We start from the raw sequence: 16814 nt of genomic DNA, 5'->3' as shown, positions 1-16814 counted from the left end.
TTAGTCGCCTCTTACGACATGCTGGGGAGCATCGGGTAAATTCTTCCCCCTAACCCACGGGGGGTCTGAGGAGAAAGCTTAGTTTAAGTTCAACATATTTTTTCAACTCATGTTTATGTATATTTATCAGGAATAACAACAGCACAAAGCCACCAACTTTAAAACTTAACCTGCAGCAATAGGCGAATTCCAAAAATAACTCTGTCAGGTTTGTATGGACTGTGGAAGAGTGAATGCCCTTGCCAAAACCTCTGACAAACATTGGAGGGGCCAATCACTAGCTAGGGATCTGTCGGAAACACTTGCTCCTGTCCACGTGTTCCGACACACCCCTCACTAGTGATTCATCCCTCCAATGGAGTTATTTAAGAAAATCGTCTATTTTACTGTGACGGGAGGGTTTTTTCCAACTGAAAATGATAAAGTTCCTTTTTTCCTTTTTCTTTGAAATCATTCACACTGAACAATCCATTTCCCTGAAATCCAGCACATACAACACAGATGTCCAGCTAGCTTGCAAAATGATAACAGACAATGCTGATGCAGAGATGGGGTGAGAGAGGCAGTTTGAGAAAGAGAGAGATCGAGATCGAGAGAGTAAGAACAAGTCGCGTAAGGCGAAAATACAATATTTAGTCAAGTAGCTGTCGAACTCACAGAATGAAACTGAACGCAACGCAACGCAGCAAGACCGTATACTCGTAGCATCGTCACTCCACTGCCCGTGGCAAAGGCAGTGCCCGTGGAATTCGTTTTAACTTTCTGAGCGTGTTTTTAATCCAAACATATCATATCTATATATTTTTGGAATCAGGAACCGACAAGGAATAAGATGAAAGTGTTTTTAAATTGATTTGGAAAAAAAAATTTTGATAATAATTTTTATATATTTAATTTTCAGAGCTTGTTTTTAATCCGAATATAACATATTTATATGTTTTTGGAATCAGCAAATGATGGAGAATAAGATAAACGTAAATTTGGATCGTTTTATAAATTTTTATTTTTTTTTACAATTTTCCGATTTTTAATGACCAAAGTCATTAATTAATTTTTAAGCCACCAAGCTGAAATGCAATACCGAACCCCGGGCTTCGTCGAAGATTACTTGACCAAAATTTCAACCAATTTGGTTGAAAAATGAGGGCGTGACAGTGCCGCCTCAACTTTCACGAAAAGCCGGATATGACGTCATCAAAGACTGTTGCGAAAATGTACGCAAGCTATTCAGGTCCATACAAATACCGAGCACCGTCAGGCACCTATGGTCTATTTAATTAGGTGATGCAGCAAGTGCCTATGAATCGTCGGGAAAACCGAAGTATAATTACGTCAAAGTTTTGCTATCAGTTGACGTCATTTTGTTTGTCGTCAAGGAGTTGTCGTATTTCTTGAAGGAGTTTCCTTCAAAGCTTATTCTTTTACTTTCGATGTGATCGTCAGTTTACTTTGTTCATTAGTATTGGGAACATAAGGAGTTAGATAATAAATGAGGTTATTATTAGGTACGAAATTCTTGATCGCTATTTTCGCGAATAGACAAGAGTTTCCATTGGTCTAGGTTAGCTAACAACGCAAAGATGAGTTTCGGTTAGCGATTAAGGAGTTTGCGCAGAGAGAGAAAAGAATAACGATCGAAAAGAAAAGGCAACGGAAAGTGGAAGAAAAGGAGCGAAAGCATGAGAGGACCACAACAACACCGTTCTATGCCCATGCCTAGAAGCAAAACCCATCGCCAAGGGCGAACGAAGTTGGCAAGAGCTTACACAGAGGAGACACCCTATCTTTCACGGAGCGACCAGAGATCTGGCAGTGAGCGACAGCGGTAGCCGGTAACCGTCAGGGTGATGGAATCTTTTCTCGGTAAATATGTTTTTTAGATCCAAGTTGATTTTCCCAAGGTTACCAAGTTAATTTTTATGAGCACTGTATTGGTCACGGTATCACAAGTGTGATCAAATACCAAGATTTTATGTGATCACTGTAGATCAAACGTAATACATTGTATGAACGTTGAGCAGCATGAGGAACGAATGTGGATAATTAATTGTTTATAAAGTGCTGTAATGAATGATATAGTTGGATCTCCATTTGAATAACAAGATGTGTTTTTATCACACAGGTCTCAGGGGAAACGGTTTGTATGATGATAGAATAATTCCCAGTTCTGAGACTTGTCATTATTTCGACAGATATGTTGGTGTTTCGAGTTACGACTACGAGTTTCCAGTTCGAGATCTGAGGGACGAGTTTTTTTCACGATCAACCCTCTAACTTCGTGCGATGTTTTCCTGATCATCAATGATGAACTTTATATAACCGTTCGACGATAACCAGCCTGGACCACACGACGTTCCGACTGTCAACATCATCACTGCGTATTTTCAAGATGAGTGACTTTTAGAATTAGATCCAGGATATATGAACGATACAGAAATGAAGAATAACCCGTCGACCACGGAACAAGCCAGTAAATAAAAGTTGAATCTATAAATTTACAAATACGTCTTGTGTGTTTTGTGCATGAATCTGCAATAATGGTGTGATAGAATTTTTTTTAGAAACAAAATTCATTCTTGTTCTGATTTATAACGTAAAAGGTGAGGTCTTCGTACCCTCCGAGTACGCAACAGACAGGATCCGCAACAAAGACATTTATCAAAAAAATGAAAAAAACGTTCGGGGATTTCATACCCAGGAACTCTCATGTCAAATTTCATAAAGATCGGTCCAGTAGTTTAGTCTGAATCGCTCTACACACACACACAGACACACACACACACACACGCACACACACACACACACACACACGCACATACACCACGACCCTCGTTTCGATTCCCCCTCGATGTTAAAATATTTAGTCAAAACTTGACTAAATATAAAAAACAAGTCGCGTAAGGCGAAAATACAACATTTAGTCAAGTAGCTGTCGAACTCACAGAATGAAACTGAACGCAATGCAACGCAGCAAGACCGTATACTCGTAGCATCGTCAGTCCACCGCTCATGGCAAAGGCAGTGAAATTGACAAGAAGAGCGGGGTAGTAGTTGCGCTGAGAAGGATAGCACGCTTTTCTGTACCTCTCTTCGTTTTAACTTTCTGAGCGTGTTTTCAATCCAAACATATGATATCTATATGTTTTTGGAATCAGGAACCGACAAGGAATAAGATAAAAGTGTTTTTAAATTGATTTCGACAATTTAATTTTGATCATAATTTTTATATATTTAATTTTCAGAGCTTGTTTTTAATCTAAATATAACATATTTATATGTTTTTGGAATCAGAAAATGATGGAGAATAAGATGAACGTAAATTTGGATCGTTTTATAAATTTTTATTTTTTTTTACAATTTTCAGATTTTTAATGACCAAAGTGATTAATTAATTTTTAAGCCACCAAGCTGAAATGCAATACCGAAGTCCGGGCTTCGTCGAAGATTACTTGACCAAAATTTCAACCAATTTGGTTGAAAAATGAGAGCGTGACAGTGCCGCCTCAACTTTCACGAAAAGCCGGATATGACGTCATAAAAGACATTTATCAAAAAAATGATAAAAGCGTCTGGGGATTTCATACCCAGGAACTCTCACCTCAAATTTCATAAAGATCGGTCCAGTAGTTTAGTCTGAATCGCTCTACACGCACGCACAGACAGACACACACACACGCACGCACGCACAGAGTACACCACGACCCTCGTCTCGATTCCCCCTCTACGTTAAAACATTCAGTCAAAACTTGACTAAATGTAAAAAGAGAAAGAGAAAGAGAAAGAGAGAGACAAACAGACATGGACAGACATAGAAACAGGTAGGCAAACATACAGGCAAAGAGAAACAGACAGAGAGACAGATAGGCATACTGGGTTAAGAAGGCAGACAGAGAGACAGATAGGCATACTGAGTTAAGAAGGCAGACAGAGAGACAGATAGGCATACTGAGTTAAGAAGGCAGACAGAGAGACAGATAGGCATACTGAGTTAAGAAGGCAGACAGAGAGACAGACAGGCATACTGAGTTAAGAAGGCAGACAGAGAGACAGACAGGCATACTGAGTTAAGAAGGCAGACAGAGAGACAGACAGGCATACTGAGTTAAGAAGGCAGACAGAGAGACAGATAGGCATACTGAGTTAAGAAGGCAGACAGAGAGACAGATAGGCATACTGAGTTAAGAAGGCAGACAGAGAGACAGACAGGCATACTGAGTTAAGAAGGCAGACAGAGAGACAGACAGGCATACTGAGTTAAGAAGGCAGACAGAGAGACAGACAGGCATACTAAGTTAAGAAGGCAGGCAGAGAGACAGATAGGCATACTGAGTTAAGAAGGCAGACAGAGAGACAGACAGGCATACTGAGTTAAGAAACAGACAGAGAGACAGACAGGCATACTGAGTTAAGAAGGCAGACAGAGAGACAGATAGGCATACTGAGTTAAGAAACAGACAGAGAGACAGATAGGCATACTGAGTTAAGAAGGCAGACAGAGAGACAGATAGGCATACTGAGTTAAGAAGGCAGACAGAGAGACAGATAGGCATACTGAGTTAAGAAGGCAGACAGAGAGACAGATAGGCATACTGAGTTAAGAAACAGACAGAGAGACAGATAGGCATACTGAGTTAAGAAGGCAGACAGAGAGACAGACAGGCATACTGAGTTAAGAAACAGACAGAGAGACAGATAGGCATACTGAGTTAAGAAACAGACAGAGAGACAGATAGGCATACTGAGTTAAGAAACAGACAGAGAGACAGATAGGCATACTGAGTTAAGAAGGCAGACAGAGAGACAGATAGGCATACTGAGTTAAGAAGGCAGACAGAGAGACAGATAGGCATACTGAGTTAAGAAGGCAGACAGAGAGACAGACAGGCATACTGAGTTAAGAAGGCAGACAGAGAGACAGATAGGCATACTGAGTTAAGAAGGCAGACAGAGAGACAGACAGGCATACTGAGTTAAGAAGGCAGACAGAGAGACAGACAGGCATACTGAGTTAAGAAACAGACAGAGAGACAGATAGCAATACTGAGTTAAGAAGGCAGACAGAGAGACAGACAGGCATACTGAGTTAAGAAGGCAGACAGAGAGACAGATAGGCATACAGAGTTAAGAAACAGACAGAGAGACAGATAGCAATACTGAGTTAAGAAGGCAGACAGAGAGACAGACAGGCATACTGAGTTAAGAAGGCAGACAGAGAGACAGACAGGCATACTGAGTTAAGAAGGCAGACAGAGAGACAGATAGGCATACTGAGTTAAGAAACAGACAGAGAGACAGATAGGCATACTGAGTTAAGAAACAGAGAGACAGATAGCAATACTGAGTTAAGAAGGCAGACAGAGAGACAGACAGGCATACTGAGTTAAGAAGGCAGACAGAGAGACAGACAGGCATACTGAGTTAAGAAGGCAGACAGAGAGACAGATAGGCATACTGAGTTAATAAACAGACAGAGAGACAGATAGGCATACTGAGTTAAGAAACAGACAGAGAGACAGATAGGCATACTGAGTTAAGAAACAGACAGAGAGACAGATAGGCATACTGAGTTAAGAAACAGACAGAGAGACAGATAGGCATACTGAGTTAAGAAACAGACAGAGAGACAGATAGGCATACTGAGTTAAGAAGGCAGACAGAGAGACAGATAGGCATACTGAGTTAAGAAGGCAGACAGAGAGACAGACAGGCATACTGAGTTAAGAAGGCAGACAGAGAGACAGATAGCAATACTGAGTTAAGAAGGCAGGCAGAGAGACAGACAGGCATACTGAGTTAAGAAGGCAGACAGAAAGACAGATAGGCATACTGAGTTAAGAAACAGACAGAGAGACAGATAGGCATACTGAGTTAAGAAGGCAGACAGAGAGACAGACAGGCATACTGAGTTAAGAAGGCAGACAGAGGGACAGACAGGCATACTGAGTTAAGAAACAGACAGAGAGACAGATAGCAATACTGAGTTAAGAAGGCAGACAGAGAGACAGACAGGCATACTGAGTTAAGAAGGCAGACAGAGAGACAGATAGGCATACAGAGTTAAGAAACAGACAGAGAGACAGATAGCAATACTGAGTTAAGAAGGCAGACAGAGAGACAGACAGGCATACTGAGTTAAGAAGGCAGACAGAGAGACAGACAGGCATACTGAGTTAAGAAGGCAGACAGAGAGACAGATAGGCATACTGAGTTAAGAAACAGACAGAGAGACAGATAGGCATACTGAGTTAAGAAACAGAGAGACAGATAGCAATACTGAGTTAAGAAGGCAGACAGAGAGACAGATAGGCATACTGAGTTAAGAAGGCAGACAGAGAGACAGATAGGCATACTGAGTTAAGAAACAGACAGAGAGACAGATAGGCATACTGAGTTAAGAAACAGACAGAGAGACAGATAGGCATACTGAGTTAAGAAACAGACAGAGAGACAGATAGGCATACTGAGTTAAGAAACAGACAGAGAGACAGACAGGCATACTGAGTTAAGAAACAGACAGAGAGACAGATAGGCATACTGAGTTAAGAAGGCAGACAGAGAGACAGATAGGCATACTGAGTTAAGAAGGCAGACAGAGAGACAGACAGGCATACTGAGTTAAGAAGGCACACAGAGAGACAGATAGCAATACTGAGTTAAGAAGGCAGACAGAGAGACAGACAGGCATACTGAGTTAAGAAGGCAGACAGAGAGACAGATAGGCATACTGAGTTAAGAAGGCAGACAGAGAGACAGATAGGCACACTGAGTTAAGAAACAGACAGAGAGACAGATAGGCATACTGAGTTAAGAAACAGACAGAGAGACAGATAGGCATACTGAGTTAAGAAACAGACAGAGAGACAGACAGGCATACTGAGTTAAGAAACAGACAGAGAGACAGACAGGCATACTGAGTTAAGAAACAGACAGAGAGACAGATAGGCATACTGAGTTAAGAAACAGACAGAGAGACAGATAGGCATACTGAGTTAAGAAGGCAGACAGAGAGACAGACAGGCATAATGAGTTAAGAAACAGACAGAGAGACAGATAGGCATACTGAGTTAAGAAACAGACAGAGAGACAGATAGGCATACTGAGTTAAGAAACAGACAGAGAGACAGATAGGCATACTGAGTTAAGAAGGCAGACAGAGAGACAGATAGGCATACTGAGTTAAGAAACAGACAGAGAGACAGACAGGCATAATGAGTTAAGAAACAGACAGAGAGACAGATAGGCATACTGAGTTAAGAAACAGACAGAGAGACAGATAGGCATACTGAGTTAAGAAACAGACAGAGAGACAGATAGGCATACTGAGTTAAGAAGGCAGACAGAGAGACAGATAGGCATACTGAGTTAAGAAACAGACAGAGAGACAGATAGGCATACTGAGTTAAGAAACAGACAGAGAGACAGATAGGCATACTGAGTTAAGAAACAGACAGAGAGACAGACAGGCATACTGAGTTAAGAAGGCAGACAGAGAGACAGATAGGCATACTGAGTTAAGAAGGCAGACAGAGAGACAGACAGGCATACTGAGTTAAGAAGGCAGACAGAGAGACAGATAGCAATACTGAGTTAAGAAGGCAGACAGAGAGACAGATAGGCATACTGAGTTAAGAAGGCAGACAGAGAGACAGATAGGCATACTGAGTTAAGAAGGCAGACAGAGAGACAGATAGGCACACTGAGTTAAGAAACAGACAGAGAGACAGATAGGCATACTGAGTTAAGAAACAGACAGAGAGACAGATAGGCATACTGAGTTAAGAAACAGACAGAGAGACAGACAGGCATACTGAGTTAAGAAACAGACAGAGAGACAGACAGGCATACTGAGTTAAGAAACAGACAGAGAGACAGATAGGCATACTGAGTTAAGAAACAGACAGAGAGACAGATAGGCATACTGAGTTAAGAAACAGACAGAGAGACAGACAGGCATAATGAGTTAAGAAACAGACAGAGAGACAGATAGGCATACTGAGTTAAGAAACAGACAGAGAGACAGATAGGCATACTGGGTTAAGAAGGCAGACAGAGAGACAGACAGGCATACTGAGTTAAGAAGGCAGACAGAGAGACAGATAGGCATACTGAGTTAAGAAGGCAGACAGAGAGACAGATAGGCATACTGAGTTAAGAAACAGACAGAGAGACAGATAGGCATACTGAGTTAAGAAACAGACAGAGAGACAGACAGGCATACTGAGTTAAGAAGGCAGACAGAGAGACAGACAGGCATACTGAGTTAAGAAACAGACAGAGAGACAGATAGGCATACTGAGTTAAGAAACAGACAGAGAGACAGATAGGCATACTGAGTTAAGAAGGCAGACAGAGAGACAGATAGGCATACTGAGTTAAGAAGGCAGACAGAGAAGGAGAACAAGATCAAGAGAACAGAGAGAGACAATGGGCGCAGACAACCAACCCTGAGTTTCGACTTGACGCTGCGGAACTGGTAGGACCTCATGGGCAGCTGTGGGATCTGGTAGGTGTGGGCCGTGTCCGTCTTGTCCACGTCTGGTACACCCATCTCCACCACCAGTCCCCCCTCACACACCACCATCAGGGCTTGCTTGTTCTGCGCACATTTTCATCGTCACACTTTTTTTCTTCTTCTTCTTCAGCGTTCCAGAATGTTTCTGGTTACGTGTGAGCTCGTCTGCCCATTTGGGTTCCCCACACTATACTCTGAGAGCATAGTCAGCTCACTCCGCTTTCGTTGAGTAGGCATGCTGGGTATTTTCGTGTTTCCATAACCCACCGAACTCTGACATGGATTACAGGATCTTTTCCGTGCGCACTTGGTCTTGTGCTTGCGTGTACACACGAAGGGGGTGAAGTCACTAGCAGGTCTGTACATAAGTTGACCTGGGAGATCGGAAAAATCTCCACTCTTAACCCACCAGGCGGCAGCGACCGGGATTCGAACTCATGACCTCCCGATTAGGAGGCCGACGTCTTACCACCACGCCACTGCGCCCGTCATCGTCACACTTTAAATGCATCTTTATTTGTTATTATGACAATCATTTTCTACATTTATAACTCTCTTCCCATCATCGGTGCTTACTAGCTCTGTAAACTTTTCTGTGTTTGCAATCCTTCTTTATGCATGTCTGTATTATTTTGTATTATAACTGCAATCATCGTGTAGAGTTCCTCGTATGTATCCCCGACATACTCTATCGTTAGTGTTTACTTGCTCTGTAGACATTTTATTTTTTTCTTGTCGATTCTACAGCCGTCTTTATTGTTTTCTTGTTCATAATTCCAATCATTTTGTCAACTTCATTACAAGAACCCCGGTATAAACACCCTTCTACAACCACAACCATGACCGCCATAATCAGCGCTATCTTTTTCTATGGATATTTACCAGATTCAGATTTTTCAACTTGGTTGAATCTACACGTCGTATGCATTTAGTCTGCTTATGTCCCTTTGTTTCTCATATGTTGAAACAGCGCTCCGTCTCATTGGATAAAGATTCTCATGTCTTCTTCTTTGTCGTTCATGGGCTGAAACTCCCACGTTCACCCATGTTTTTGCACGAGTGGGTTTTTACGTGTATGACCATTTTTATCCTGCCACTCAGGCAGCCATATGCCGCTTTCGGGGGAAGATTCTAATGTGAATCTACAGTTACCAGTAGCAGGCTGTGCACAATGAACAAGTGGTAGGTAAAGTACAATGTACTCACATATTTCTCTGGTGTCCACACTAGGTGCAAGACAGGTGCCGGTACAGGTGTGAAGCCGATGGGCTCGTAGGGGTCTCCCACATTCATGAAGAACACTGTGCCATCTTTGCTCTGTCAGACGAAAGAAAGGGCAAAGTTTGATTTGAACTGCCACTTCTTCAACTCTTGTACATGTACACAAATCAATACAGACCATGATGTACACATGTGCTCAAACAAAAAGAGAAACAAAAGCGAAAAGACTGGACCCAAACCGACAAAAGAAAACAATATCAAATAACCAAAGGGAAGTAATCGCTCTTAATGCATACGACATGTGTAATAGAGTAAGCGAGAGTTGTACGGAACCTTTTCTCCTGGCACCTGAGAGAATAACAAGCATTGAAATGAACAAGCGACTTTCATCCTCAAAAAAGGATGATCACCGCAAGCTCATATGCTCATCATTCTCCAAGGCACTCCAACTAACACCTACGTACACAGTCATATACAAGAACCAGCTTTTATTCTCGAACATCGCTCTGCCTCATTCTGTTTGAAATTCTAAAAGAAAACAAATTAAAATAAAACCAAACTGAACAAAGCAAAAATCAAAAACAAAGTAAAAACAATAGGCGAAGCCTTCAAGGCTCACGTAAGAAATAGACAAACAGTAACACAAACTCAATCACTCCGTCACACATACACACCCACACACACAGTAAGCTTAGGTGACACTGTGCAAGAAAGAGAGACACTAGATCTAGATCTGTCTGTCTGCATGTAGCCTACTTACAGGGACACGACTGCCAAATAGTCTCGGCCCGCTCAAAATAACAATGACCGAGACCACACACACCACGCGAGAGAGAAAGACTACAGGGAGGCATGCCGTCATGATGCATTAATTGACGTCAAACACTTTTGACCGTGACGTAATCTTATGCGAGCTTTATCCATAGTCTTGGATAACCACTCACACATAGACTCGGAAATGTTAAAGTTTCTACCACAGACATACACACACACGCACGCACACACACACACACACGCACAAACGCACAGACAGACAAAGTTACGATCGCATAGGCTACACTTCGTGAGCCAAAAACAAGAAGGGCAAAGCCCATACGACTCACATGCTTTACACATTTTTCCTACCAAAATACATGTGACCTTGACCCAAGGTCAAGGTAATCCAAGGTCATGCAACACAAAGCTGTTAATTCAAGACATAGGAAGTACAATGGTGCTTATTGGCTCTTTCTACCATGAGATATGGTCACTTTTAGTGGTTCACTACCTTATTTTGGTCACATTTCATAAGGGTCAAAGTGACCTTGACCTTGATCATATGTGACCAAATGTGTCTCATGATGAAAGCATAACACGTGCCCCACATAATTTTTAAGTTTGAAACAGTTATCTTCCATAGTTCAGGGTCAAGGTCACTTCAAAATATGTATACAATCCAACTTTGAAGAGCTCCTGTGACCTTGACCTTGAAGCAAGGTAAACCAAACTGGTATCAAAAGATGGGGCTTACTTTGCCCTATATATCATATATAGGTGAGGTATTGAATCTCAAAAACTTCAGAGAAAATGGGAAAAATGTGAAAAATAGCTGTTTTTTAGGCAACATTTATGGCCCCTGCGACCTTGACCTTGAAGCAAGGTCAAGATGCTATGTATGTTTTTTGGGGCCTTGTCATCATACACCATCTTGCCAAATTTGGTACTGATAGACTGAATAGTGTCCAAGAAATATCCAACGTTAAAGTTTTCCGGACGGACGGACGGACGGACGGACGACTCGGGTGAGTACATAGACTCACTTTTGCTTCGCATGTGAGTCAATGAACAGAGCAGAACAAAACAGAACAGAACACCACAACACAACACAACACAACACAACACAACACAACAACAAACAAAACAAAACAACCAAACCCAAACCAAGACAAACCACTCAGACAAACCACTCACCCCGGTGGCCAGAATCTGTCCCTTTCCATCGTACGCCATGGCGGTGACTGCCTGACTGTGCGGCTTGAAGGCCTGTTTCAGCAACACCTCGCACTCATTCTTGTTCCGCTTGCGAGACGATTCCGGCGTTTTGGTCACACACAGAACACGCACCACACCGTCCTGGAAGCCAGCCACCACCGAGCTGCCCTTGGAATCCACCTGGTGTACAAAACAGACAACAAAGATGCAAGGATGTAAGACAGAAAGGGAAGTAATCACGATAAACTTGGACAATGTGACTGTAACAAGAGTATGTGAGAGTTACGCGGTTCTTTGCCTAACAAGCGTTATCCCTTGCATCATTCCTTTTCCCTCAGATCAAGAGCGCCCAATATAGACCCCGTAGACCCCCATGCAGACCCCGGAAACACCCGCTATACACAGTGCTGAGGGCCCCAAAGGGGGGGTATCATCACGATCACGGGAAGGGAAATTTTAGCTTTCACGATCACAGTTACCTTGATTTTTGTTTTCACGATCACAAACACCTTGACGAATAGAGGATCATAGAGTGATACAGCTGTGAAAAATGTACGTTGAAAATAAAATGCTTTGCAATAATGCCCATCACGATCACGAAAACAAATGACGATCACGATCACGAGACTTGATTTTTTTGTCATCACGGATCACGGGCAAAGTCCCATCACGATCACAGAAATGGAAATTTCGGCAATCACGGTCACAGAAAGGTCAAAAAACGCCAATCACGATCACGATTTTAACCCCTTTGGGGCCCTCAGTGCTACCTACGACACATACCTGTTTCCATTTCCACTGGCTTCCTGTGATGTTGGAGCTTTTATTATTTCGGAAAACTTGCAGTAGTTACTTTGCTACGATTTTCTTCAGGTTTCAAATTAATTAAGTTACTTTCAATACAAAGAGGGTATATGGGTTAAAATGAACAAACGACTTTCATCTTCTGATGCAATGAGTTATGCAATCTTCTACATCATCTTTGTTTGTTGGGCTGTGTGATGTACTCTGTCATTCTCATAGGTGGAATTTTACCTATGATCTTTGTTTAGCCCACTATCAAAGCAGTCATACTCAGTTTAAGGGGCTAAAGCATGCTTGTTTTCTAGTTTTTCATGTTTTTTTTATATACACTTGTACCTTCAATGTGAGGCCCCTCTGATGGGGGGACGCCTCCCATGTAAGGACATCTTCAGACGTTTCTTTGCCTATTATCGTTACCAAAATATACCTGTCATGGCAGGCCATCTCAATCAATCAATCAATCAATCAATCAATCAATCAATCAATCAATCAATCAATCAATCAATATGAGGCTTATATCGCGCGTATTCCTAAGCGCAGGGATTTATTTATCTATCTTTTTTTTTTAATGCAATTTATATCGCGCACATATTCAAGGCGCAGGGATTTATTTATGCCGTGTGAGATGGAATTTTTTTTACACAATACATCACGCATTCACATCGGCCAGCAGATCGCAGCCATTTCGGCGCATATCCTACTTTTCACGGCCTATTATTCCAAGTCACACGGGTATTTTGGTAGACATTTTTATCTATGCCTATACAATTTTGCCAGGAAAGACCCTTTTGTCCATCATGGGATCTTTAACGTGCACACCCCAATGTAGTGTACACGAAGGGACCTCGCTTTTCCGTCTCATCCGAAAGACTAGCACTTGAACCCACCAACTAGGTTAGGAAAGGGGGGAGAAAATTGCTAACGCCCTGACCCAGGGTCGAACTCGCAACCTCTCGCTTCCGAGCGCAAGTGCGTTACCACTCGGCCACCCATCTGCAATGTAGGAACACTTTTAACTGGTCCCAAGGGTTTCCTTGTATCGCGGGTACCACTGTCCTGAAATCTAACACGGATCACAGGATCTCTAGCATGCCAATTTGCAGAGCTGCGTGTGCATGGAGCAGGAATGAAGGGGAACATTTCAAAGACGAGGGGGGGGGGGGGTATTGGGGAGGGGGAAGACTTGGAGAGGAAATAACATAGAGTACAGAAGCACAAGAAGCCCAGGACTTACAATTTGCGGAGCCCAGCAGATGGAACATCCTCCCACATTGAAGTGTGTCTCATGCAGCTGCTTCTGTTGTCCGTAGTCAAACACGCGCACAGAGTCTGAAAACACAACCAGCAATGCAGTGGAATAAAAAAAACAAATCTGAGGAAAACAAGACAGGAAGCACAGGAAATTGTCTTCAAAATATTCTTTGCCAGCACTAGCACTTGTGTATGCAAATCCTTCCAAGTGTCGAAACAAAAAGAGAAAAAAAAGGGTGATGCTGATTCACTACCAGAGAGCAATAAAGGTTATGGCGTTACTTACATTGAACCTGTGTTTATTGCACCTGAATAGTATTTTACATTAAACATGGCCTAAATGTCCTCATTTTGAACTTTCTCTCATTCTTCATTCAAGTACTCGTGTGTTCCTCTTCCTGTATGGTAACTCAATATTTCCTTTCATTTCCCAGTATACAAGGATCAAATGAACGAATCACAAATTTTGTTTCATGTGAATTGTCGAAAAAATCCTCAAACAGAAGGCAACAGAGAGAGACATATCATGACATTTAGCCAAGAAGGACAACTCACGGTCAACTCCAATGGAGGCAGCCAGATGGGTGACAGAGAGAGACATATCATGACATTTAGCCAAGAAGGAGAACTCACGGTCAACTCCAATGGAGGCAGCCAGATGGTAACAGAGAGAGACATATCATGACATTTAGCCAAGAAGGAGAACTCACGGTCAACTCCAATGGAGGCAGCCAGATGGTAACAGAGAGAGACATATCATGACATTTAGCCAAGAAGGAGAACTCACGGTCAACTCCAATGGAGGCAGCCAGATGGCAACAGAGAGAGACATATCATGACATTTAGCCAAGAAGGAGAACTCACGGTCAACTCCAATGGAGGCAGCCAGATGGGTGACAGGGGAGGTAACACAGCCCATGATGGGGCCAGCGTGGTAGGACATGAGTTTCTCCGGAGCCATGGACGTGTGGGAGAACGACAGATCCAGCTTCCAGATTCCTCCCTTGGCATCCTGGGATAGCATGGCAAGGTTGAACGTGTTCTTGCAGGTATGTGCAGATTTAGCATGCCTGTTGTTAATTTTGCTCTTTTTTTGTTTGCATGAAGATAATCCATAACGGCATTTCTTTAAAGGTAAAACAATATCTGCTGTAATACCTCAGTTTGTTTGTTTCGCTCATGGGCTGAAACTCCCGCGGCTTTTACGTGTATGACCGTTTTTACCCCACCATTTAGGCAGCCATACGCCGCTTTCGGGGGATTAATACCTCAGTAATAATTCCTCTTTTTCTCTATGCATCTACTCTCTTTCTCTGTGATGCATGACCACAGGGATACCATAAGATTCTCTCTCTCTCCCCCCCACCCCCAACACACACACACAACAAAAATACAAGCCACACACTTCAAGCAAAAAAGAACCTGACATTCCACAGTAACCAGCTTGACACTTGACAATAACCAAACTTTTACCTGACACTCCACAGTAACAAGCTTGACACTTGACAATAACCAAACTTTTACCTGACACTCCACAGTAACAAGCTTGACACTTGACAATAACCAAACTTTTACCCGACACTCCACAGTAACAAGCTTGACACTTGACAATAACCAAACTTTTACCAATCACATCTCCTACAGTCAATGCTAAGACAAGATACAGTAATACAAGAAGAGCAAACGCTCGATCGAGTCACTTTCGCAGTTCTGAATATTATATGAGGCATCAGATGGACAGGAAGAAATTGCTATTCACAACACAATGAGTCACGTTCACATAAAATTTGAGCCCGGTCACTTTTATAGTTTCCGAGAAAAGCCCAACGTTAAGTTGTGTGTTGCCGAACAGAAAAGGCTAGTTATCTCCCTTGTTTTTCTGATAACGTTCGTAAAAGGCTACAGATGTAAATACTTTGATGTAAAGAATAATCCTACAAAGTTTCAATCACATCCGATGAACTTTGTCAAAGATATAAAATGTCTAATTTTTCCTTTGACGCTGACCTGTGACCTTGAAAAAGGTCAAAGGTCAACGAAACCATCGTTAAAGTGTAGAGGTCATTGGAGGTCACGACTAAACAAAATATGAGCCCGATCGCTTTGATAGTTTCCGAGAAAAGTCCAACGTTAAGGTGGTGTCTACGGACGGCCGGCCGGCCGGCCGGCCGGACAGACTAACACTGACCGATTACATAGAGTCACTTTTTCTCAAGTGACTCAAAAACGATGACATGAATGTTATAACAGCAAGAGGCATTATATTATAGTAGTAGTAGTAGTGGTTAGGGACCGGATTGGTATCTATAAGCTTCACGGCTTTTTTTGCGTCTCATCTCATTATCAAATTTGTTGCAGGTCAATCATATTAACATGCTCAAAGTCGTATTTACTCAATATCAATTATCGTACAAATAAAGTGACTCAGTCATAAGTTTTTGTATGTCCAGCAGATTTGTGAAAGTGTTAATAGTTTGTGCATTTTTAACAACACCAGACAGTGTGTTCCATGATGGTGCAACTCTGTTAGAAAAGGAATGTTTCCGGATATTAGTTTTACTGAATTCAATAAAGATTTTGTCCGTATTTTTACACCGACATACCTGAGCATACCAGATGGTGGGTTCGTTCTCGTCATCGACTGACTTGACGATGGTGTAGAGCTGAACGTCGTGACTCACACGCAGCTCGTTCATCGGTTCCATCTCAAACATGCCTGTGTCGTCTGTGGAGTCTGCCGTGTCAATGGTCTCAAAGTCCCACACCTGCAAAGTAGATCACAAGTAAGTCAAAGTGAAACTAACCCCATTTTATCCTACATACGTGAGAGAGACATTCGTGAGATAATAATCGTTCAAATCACACGTGTGTATATCATGTAAATGAGGTCATGTCAAGCAAGTCTGGCAGGGACCTGTTTTTCCACTGCTTATGATGCCAAAGTCACCGAGACAAACGTCAATATAGAAAAACAAATTGCGCTCGCTAACTACCCTCGATGAATGTTTAGAACTAACATAATTACCCTCGATGAATGTTTAGAACTAACACGTCA

At 42.2% G+C, this 16814-nt stretch overlaps 1 protein-coding gene and 1 long non-coding RNA gene across 2 annotated transcripts in view; one reads left to right on the top strand and one right to left on the bottom strand.

The window, feature by feature from the left end:
* The window catches only part of LOC138972723 (cilia- and flagella-associated protein 44-like), a 50053-nt gene that overhangs the window by 25766 nt on the left and 7473 nt on the right, over nucleotides 1-16814 (bottom strand). The window contains exons 9-14 of the mRNA XM_070345379.1: nucleotides 16363-16524; nucleotides 14624-14771; nucleotides 13743-13837; nucleotides 11684-11884; nucleotides 9719-9829; nucleotides 8444-8596 (exon numbers count right to left, since the gene is read on the bottom strand). Coding sequence (XP_070201480.1) covers nucleotides 8444-8596; nucleotides 9719-9829; nucleotides 11684-11884; nucleotides 13743-13837; nucleotides 14624-14771; nucleotides 16363-16524 — 870 coding nt within the window. The remainder of the gene's footprint in view (nucleotides 1-8443; nucleotides 8597-9718; nucleotides 9830-11683; nucleotides 11885-13742; nucleotides 13838-14623; nucleotides 14772-16362; nucleotides 16525-16814) is intronic.
* LOC138972715 (uncharacterized) lies at nucleotides 1201-2502 on the top strand. The gene is made up of 2 exons (XR_011457728.1): nucleotides 1201-1863; nucleotides 2193-2502. It is a non-coding gene; the product is annotated as an uncharacterized lncRNA (long non-coding RNA).

Source organism: Littorina saxatilis, linkage group LG8, assembly GCF_037325665.1.
Source record: "Littorina saxatilis isolate snail1 linkage group LG8, US_GU_Lsax_2.0, whole genome shotgun sequence".
Classification (NCBI taxonomy): domain Eukaryota; kingdom Metazoa; phylum Mollusca; class Gastropoda; order Littorinimorpha; family Littorinidae; genus Littorina; species Littorina saxatilis.
This window is presented reverse-complemented; position numbering and strand designations above follow the sequence as displayed.